The 8,631-nt window shown below is 36.5% G+C and overlaps 1 protein-coding gene and 1 non-coding gene across 2 annotated transcripts; one reads left to right on the forward strand and one right to left on the reverse strand.

Moving 5' to 3' along the window:
* LOC105156306 (putative pentatricopeptide repeat-containing protein At1g56570) lies at positions 356–6,260 on the forward strand. The gene is made up of 9 exons (XM_020691951.1): positions 356–484; positions 574–689; positions 1,128–1,209; positions 2,640–2,890; positions 3,262–4,223; positions 4,338–4,398; positions 5,274–5,418; positions 5,607–5,728; positions 5,836–6,260. Exons 1-9 carry the CDS (start codon positions 356–358, stop codon positions 6,089–6,091), a joined length of 2,124 nt encoding a protein of 707 aa, XP_020547610.1. The 3' UTR covers positions 6,092–6,260.
* Positions 6,692–6,765, reverse strand: TRNAT-AGU. The gene has a single exon. It is a non-coding gene; the product is annotated as a tRNA-Thr (tRNA).

An 8,631-nucleotide genomic window follows, 5' to 3' on the forward strand; every position in this document is an offset into this window, starting at 1 on the left:
CCTACACGAAGTGGGATGCATATCATTGAACGACTGCATTGCCCGCATTGATGGAGATCAAAGAGTTAGACTACTCAATCACATAGCTGATGTATCAGATTTTCTCTCGTATGATCCATACGGGTAAGAATTAAGTGCATATTGAAGTTTTTATTTTCTGGGATATTTCATTTTTAACTCATAATGAATGATAAGTATTTGATGGGGCTAATTAATTCCCTTTAGGAACTACGTTGTACAAAATGTCCTAAGCCTCAGAAATGGGGACATTACAAATAAAATAATCGATTGCCTGGAAAATCAATTTATACGACTGGCGGTGAGAAAAGAAGGAAGCCTTGTTGTGGAGAAATGCATGGAAGCTTCGAACAATGGCATTATCAGAGTGGCTGCAGAGATAGTAAACAGTCCGGGAGCAGCTTTTCGACTTGCTCGAAATAAGTTTGGAAATTATGTGATTCAAGCAGCATTAAAGAAGACTAAGGTTGATTCTTTGTATCCAAGTTTCTAGATATATACACCACGTAAGTCTGCTGTTGCAATAACTTATAAGTTTGGTTTATGTGATTTCAGGAACAAGGTTTCAAAAGCTTTTATGACGCTATTGTGAGACGTCTGGAGCCTCATCGCAGAGCACTTCGTCAAACTGCAGGCGGAAAGAATGTGTTGAGTATTGTGGAAGCTGATGAGCAATATAGTCAACTCAATTGATCAGTCGGTGTATTTTGTGTAAATCGAGCAAATGTTATCGCTTTGTAGAACAATGAGACTCTGTTAATAAAGTTGATGATTTTCTTCTTTCTTTCTTTTTCTTCTTTTCTGTATTGGATGATAATGATGGTTTGATTCAACTTTTTGAATCAAAATACTGTTTTTGATGTGATTAATGAAGTATGTGATTCAACCAAATACTCCATTCTGTACTCAGTTAGTGTAGTCTTTTCTCAAATGTGTTGGGTTAAACATCTGCAAAATCCTCTTGATGTCGAGTTTCTTGAGGATGGAGAATGTGCCGTATATGCATTTAACACAGGTTCACTTCATTCCTTACAACCTCTTCTTTTTCCAACATAAACACAACAACTATCTGACACAAATTCTAATGTTTAAACTGTATACTGCTGCAGCATTCCTTTCCAGAGTGCTGAAGAACAAAACCATTCAAGTGTCATTAGGCGTAATGCAGTGCGAAATATATACCGTCTGCAGGTATTCAAGGAAAACGTTGAGTTTGCACCGCTCGGACTAATCAAAATGCACGACAGGAGGAGCGATGGAGGATTGTACCTTTGGGGGATAGTATAAGAATCAAAAGAAAGAGGACCTGGCTTGTTTGGAGCCATTTTCAAGCAAAAGAGCAAGGTGCTGTAAGGTAGACAAGAAAGATGAGGACTTCACATACAGTTTTGACAATGGATTGCTGACAGGGAACCTTCAAAGTGAGAGCAGCTTCAAAGAGATTTTGAATTTGTATATTGAGGCAGATTCATGCAAGTGATCAGCATCCCACAAACCTCAAATCATCATCAAGATCAGCACAACAAAGATATTTAGTTGAATTTTGTTTTTCTTTTTCAAGATAAATATTTTTGTAATTCTTTTTGCAATACTAAAGAAATACAATTACTATTTTAATTTATTCAATTTGTGTTCTGTTGAATTTGATTTTTCTATTTTTAGTATGAATAATAAAATAAATCTAGTAATTTAGAAGAAATAGCCAATCGTCAGAGTCTAAAAATGGTGATGAATAGAGGAGATATGAAATTAAAAAGCTAAGCAACCAAGTTGATCGTATTAGTACAAGGATTGAAAAGTTGAGGCGACCTTTACCACCTTAGGAGAATGCTATATTACACAAAAAACCACCTTTTATTCTTGAAATATTGGTTGAGACTTTAGGAACGGTATAATATCAGACCTCTCAAGGCATGATGGTAACAAAGATTTGAAAAAGCACTTGACAGCCTTGAGAACATCATACAAATCTATGGACCATTAGGGCCTTGAGAAAAGTCTACTTCAATGCCCAAGAAATTAGGTTGAAGTGGTTGAATGCAAATATTTTGGATAGTCCGTCATTATTTATGTTGATTATATTTTTATCTTTCTAAACTTATGAATTATTTTGATTCTAAATTTTAAATTATTTATCATTTTTTATTTTTTATATATTAAAAATTTAAATAATAATTTGATTGATTTATTTAGTTTCGCGTGTCACGAATTACTAACTAATATAATATAAAATAAAATAAACTAATAATATGAGAAGGTATTTTATTTTCTTTCACACTTATTTATGATAAAATTTTAAATTTATTTGAAGGACATTTCCTTTTTTTTTTTCTTTTAAAAAAAATATTTGATAAACATTTGCAGTGGGGTTCTACTTTTGAGTTCTGTCTTCTTCCTTTCTTTGTTCTCTGAGCTTTCCCTCCAAATCAAAAACCCTAACTCCTAAACCCAAAACCCTTTTACCCTCATTTCCCACACGATTCTCTCCAGCCCACGACTTCGTATGATCATCAACTTATGTAATTTGGCACAGTAAACTGTCTTCTGGAGTGAATTCAGATCAAAATTCTCTCACATTACTCATAGATGTTTAAACTTTCCGGAATGAAGTCAATTCTCAGTATCAGCCCAGCTCTCTCCAATCCCACCGCTGCGCCAAGATTAAACCCTTCGATAAACCTAGGTTTCTCACAACGCTGTCTGTAATCAACGCTCTTGCTAATTATTCAAGACCCTCTAGTTCCGGTCAAAGTCGAGGCTTATGCGCCGAGGTCGGGAGGTCGGGCGAGATTCACGTCATTGTGGGACCTATGTTCGCTGGAAAAACTACCACCCTTCTTAAGAGAATGAAGTCCGAGAGCAGTAATGGCAGGTCGGATATGTATTGTTTTGTTTGTTTCTAGTTCTTTGTTGGTTAATTTGGATTAGTTAATGTATTCTCTTTGATGGAGTCCTATAACTGTTGCTGTTCTCGACTCATTACATACTGCATAATATTGAGAACGCAATTTTTTTCCTTCTTTGGGTAACATTGCATGGTTTTATAATAAGATAGTAAATTTGACTGATATTGGGTCTTGAGACTGGTTAAATTGTTAGGTCATACATCCAAAGGTGCCTCTTTTATTTGCTGTTGGGTTATCAGTCAGTATGGGTTTATGTCCTTTGGTCCAAAAACTAAGACTTGGACGCTGTATTGAGTTTCATGGTTGAATTAAATTATCACTATTGAGATGTTCCCAGATTTCAGGGTGACTCCATAAAGAATTCCTGCCATTTGGATAGAACATTGAAGGACCTCTGTTTCACGGGGAGAGTTAAAGAAGCTGTTGGAATATTGTGTTGCACAGGGGTGAAAGTATTTCCCGAAACCTATTCACTTCTATTGCAAGAATGTATTTTCAGGAGAGAATATAAAAAGGGCAGAAGAATTCATTGGCAAATGGTGGTGGTTGGATTTATTCCTGAGGAATATCTGAAGATTAAGCTTTTGATTTTGTACGCAAAAGCTGGAGATTTGGATACTGCCCACATTCTTTTTGACATGTTGGTAATGAAAACTTTAATTTCATGGAATTCAATAATTGCAGGATACGTGCAAAAGGGGCTGGAGGAGGTGGGATTGAGTCTTTATCACAGAATGAGACAATATGGTTGGATGCCAGACCAGTATACATTTGCCTCTGTCTTCAGGGCTTGTTCCTCTTTAGCCATTCTGGAGCAGGGCAAACAAGCTCATGGCATATTGATTAAGAGTCAAATTAGTGGAAATGTTGTAGTTAGTAGTGCACTTATGGATATGTATTTCAAATGCAGCAACCCCGAGGATGGGTTTCAAGTATTTGTTAAGTCGTTGGAAAGGAATGTTATAACCTGGACGTCTTTGATATCTGGATATGGCCTGCATGGGCAAGTTTCTGAGGTTTTGGATTCTTTCCATCAGATGATAAATGAAGGTTTCAAACCGAACCAAATCACATTTCTTGCTGTGCTTTCTGCATGTAGCCATGGAGGTTTGGTCGATGAAGGACGGGAATATTTTTTGTCAATGATGAGAGATTATGGTGTTCAGCCTAGAGGGAAACATTATGCAGTCATGGTTGATCTTTTGGGGCGTGCTGGTAGATTAGAGGAGGCTTACACGTTTGTTGAAATGTCACCTTGTAAAGATCACCCAGCAGTATGGGGTGCTTTGCTTGGTGCATGTAGAATTCATGGAAATGTGGAGATGGTAAAGCTTGCTGCAAAGAACTTTTTTGAGTTGGAACCGGAAAATGCTGGGAAGTATGTAGTTTTGTCTAATGCATATGCATCTTTTGGTTTATGGAAAAATGTTGCAGAGATTAGGAGTGTAATGAAAGGATCTGGTATAAAAAAGGAGCCTGGTTATAGCATGATAGAGATACAAAAGGAGGTCCACTTCTTTTATATGGGACATAATACTCATAAACAAACTGAACAAATACATGGGCTGATTAAAGATTTGGCCTGTATATTGAAAGATGCTGGTGACACTCCGGAATTGAGCGTTGAACTGGAGTACGGCATAGTTGCCTACCTTGATTACTAACCTCTATTATATTTGAAGGTCATTAATCACAATTGAGCTTCATTTTCATGATCATGAGTAAGCATAAATGCTCATCTGTGGGTAAGACATTGAAATCTCAGGTGAATTTACATCTTTTCACTAGGCAACTAATCGATCCTGACATTTGGACGACAACATTAACAAGAAACTTGGAGCGCTATTATCCTGGTTCCACAAACCATCAAGAAACAAAATCATGGACAATATGTAGTGGTAGGGCGGGATTCATATTTCACTTGCTTGCCCTTCTCTGTCTAGCAATCAGATGAGCAACTGCATGCAATATCCTAATGGAGAAGTCTTAGGTAAGAACTCACAGGATGTTTCCTACAAGGCAGCACTTCTGAGATCAGTTCTAGACTATTATATATTGCTTGTTTGATAAATGTTGAAGGCTTTGCTAGCTTGCATTAGAAATTTATTATTTAAGATACTTGTGCTGTTTGGTAAGCAAGGAATGAGTTCTTTGCTAATGTGTAACTGGCTGTGACTTCCAACCGAAAGCCAACTCTGACATGCATGTTTCACATTCTCTATGGCACCTTATGGTTCCACTTTTATTTATCTTTTAACTGTTCCTTTATCTATAGCAGTGTGAAGCTATAATCTATTCTTGCTTGTAATACTGTAATATCAATTCTTATTTTGGCTTATGATCTTGCAGAAGTGTGGCAATAATAAAATCAAACAAAGATACTAGGTATGGGTTAGACTCTATTGTGACACATGATGGAGAAAAGTTGCCATGTTTGCCATTATCAGACCTCTCATTATTCCAAGAAAAATTGGGTGCTGAAGTGTATGATAAGGTATTGCTCAACTATAATACAGAACTATTTAGCTTCATGTGGATGCCTAAGGCAATCTCTTATAACTTGGAAATACATTGCGGTATACATGTGTAGTGACGCAGTTAAACTGCAGCAATATTGGCAAAATTCTGGTGGTCTTCTATGATAGTTTATGCGCTAATATTTTCTTGTTGATCTCATAACAGCTAGAGGTGATTGGTATTGATGAAGCACAGTTTTTTGAAGGCCTATATGATTTCTGCAGCAAAGCTGCTGATCATGATGGGAAGACTGTAATTGTTGCTGGTTTGGATGGCGACTATTTGAGGTTGCGCTCTGTTTCAGTATTCTTAGATGCCAATTTATGACTGGAAGAGTGTTTCTTTGTCTGAAACTTGTAATGATTTTTTTTCCTTCCCTTTTTCTTGTGGGCAGAAGGAGCTTTGGTTCAGTACTTGATATAATCCCCATTGCCGATTCTGTTACTAAGTTAACTGCTCGATGTGAGGTATGTGGTAAACGGGCTTTCTTTACTTTGAGGAAGACAGATGAGACTAAAACGGAACTCATTGCTGGGGCTGAAGTATATATGCCTGTGTGCCGTCAGCACTATGTAAGTGGTCAAGTGGTTAAAGAGACTACAAAAGCCGTCCTCGAGTTACAGAACAGGCAGATTAGCTCGATTTTATAGGCATTGCCTGTGATTTACAAACGGGTTCTGCCTTGTTACATTTTTGTATTAATCTGCCTGTATTAAGTTTACAATTGAAGCTGGTTGTTCCTACTCTTATCACATTAACTGGTATTATGTATTAGCAATCAAATTCTGTCAAATGCAGGCATCTTTATCCTTGTTTCAATTTGCTTTACTTTTAAGATATTCGTTCTCTGCTTCATCCTGTCCAAACAAAACTCTACCAAGAATTCTTTCAATGAACTTTACAAATGAGCTCTGATACCAACTCCGTAGGAGTTTATATTATCCAAAACGTGAAACTGTGATGTGTGATTTCAAATGTGGCACTGGTTTAGGAAGTCCAGTTCAGAAGATTTGATGAACTATACAGTCTACACTCTCCATTAAACTCCTCTTCCTGGTATAGCAGAACATGTCACATTCAGCCCTTGATGTATTATTACCTAACAATTAAATAGATTAGAAACCACTTATAATTTGTCATATGATTGTGATGTGGAATTTATCACCCATGACACTATCCCTTCCTAACTCTTGACTCACAACATTTGTCTAAATCAAAAACCACTAAAAAAAAGTGGCAAATATAAAGTTTGCTTTCATTGAGAGTCGAACTCAAGACCTCCCGCTTACTAAACGGGTGCTCTAACCAACTGAGCTATGAAAGCTGACGATCCACAATTTCTTATGAAATAACTTACGCGTGTAGCAGATCTTTTACAAAATCAATTCGAATCGTCTCTGGTTCATTTACAAAATGCGGTGGGAATAAAATAAAGAAACAGTTGAATAAGAGAAAACTTGAAATAAGAGCTTGGGATGCACATAACCTTCCATAAGTAATTTCCCCTTAAACATTACTTTGTTTCACAAAGACAACACTACTTTGATTCACAAAGTTGAACCAAAAACCAAAAATTGAACAAGAATAGAATCATCAACTTTATTAACAAAGCCATACACACACTCTTATTGTTCTATGGAAACATAACATTTGTTCCATTTACACAACATAGACTGATTGACGGTTGAGTTGATGCCATCACTCAATTTAGATTTATTTTATTATTCATACTAAAAATAGAAAAATCAAATTCAACAGAACACAAATTGAATAAATTAAAATAGTAATTCTATTTCTTTAGTATTGCAGAAAGAGTTACAAAAATATTTATCTTGAAAAAGAAAAACAAAATTTCAACTAAATATCTTTGCTGTGCTGATCTTGATGATGATTTGAGGTTTGTGGGATGCTGATCACTTGCATGAATCTGCCTCAATATACAAATTCAAAATCTCTTTGAAGCTGCTCTCACTTTGAAGGCTCCCTGTCAGCAATCCATTCTCAGAACTCTATGTGAAGTCCTCTTCTTTCTTGTCTACCTTACAGCACCTTGGTCTTTTGCTTGAAAATGGCTCCAAGCAAGCCAGGTCCTCTTTCTTTTGAATCTTAGACTATCCCCCAAGGTAAAATCCTCGATCCCTCCTCCTGTCGTGCATTTTGATTAGTCCGAGCGGTGCAAACTCAAGTTTTTCTTGGAATACCTGCAGACGGTATATATTTCGCATTGCATTACGCCTAATGACACTTGAATGGTTTTGTTCTTCAGCACTCTGGAAAGGAATGCTGCAGCAGTATACAGTTTAAACATTAGAATTTGTGTCAGATAGTTGTTGTGTTTATGTTGGAAAAAGAAGAGGTTGTAAGGAATGAAGTGAACCTGTGTTAAATGCATATACGGCACATTCTCCATCCTCAAGAAACTCGACATCAAGAGGATTTTGCAGATGTTTAACCCAACACATTTGAGAAAAGACTACACTAACTGAGTACAGAATGGAGTATTTGGTTGAATCACATACTATACTTCATTAATCAAAAACAGTATTTTGATTCAAAAAGTTGAATCAAACCATCATTATCATCCAATACAGAAAAGAAGAAAAGAAAAAAAAGAAGAAAATCATCAACTTTATTAACAGAGTCTCATTGTTCTACAAAGCGATAACATTTGCTCGATTTACACAAAATACACCGACTGATCAATTGAGTTGACTATATTGCTCATCAGCTTCCACAATACTCAACACATTCTTTCCGCCTGCAGTTTGACGAAGTGCTCTGCGATGAGGCTCCAGACGTCTCACAATAGCGTCATAAAAGCTTTTGAAACCTTGTTCCTGAAATCACATAAACCAAACTTATAAGTTATTGCAACAGCAGACTTACGTGGTGTATATATCTAGAAACTTGGATACAAAGAATCAACCTTAGTCTTCTTTAATGCTGCTTGAATCACATAATTTCCAAACTTATTTCGAGCAAGTCGAAAAGCTGCTCCCGGACTGTTTACTATCTCTGCAGCCACTCTGATAATGCCATTGTTCGAAGCTTCCATGCATTTCTCCACAACAAGGCTTCCTTCTTTTCTCACCGCCAGTCGTATAAATTGATTTTCCAGGCAATCGATTATTTTATTTGTAATGTCCCCATTTCTGAGGCTTAGGACATTTTGTACAACGTAGTTCCTAAA

This window comes from Sesamum indicum, linkage group LG2 (assembly GCF_000512975.1).
Source record: "Sesamum indicum cultivar Zhongzhi No. 13 linkage group LG2, S_indicum_v1.0, whole genome shotgun sequence".
NCBI lineage: Eukaryota > Viridiplantae > Streptophyta > Magnoliopsida > Lamiales > Pedaliaceae > Sesamum > Sesamum indicum.

Coding starts and splice junctions, on each gene's coding strand:
- LOC105156306 (XM_020691951.1), top strand. CDS start 356: ATGGAAGCTTCGAACAATGGCATTATCAGAGTGGCTGCAGAGATAGTA. Junction 485..573: donor CAGCATTAAAGAAGACTAAG/GTTGATTCTTTG, acceptor ATGTGATTTCAG/GAACAAGGTTTCAAAAGCTT. Junction 5,729..5,835: donor TTGGATGGCGACTATTTGAG/GTTGCGCTCTGT, acceptor TCTTGTGGGCAG/AAGGAGCTTTGGTTCAGTAC.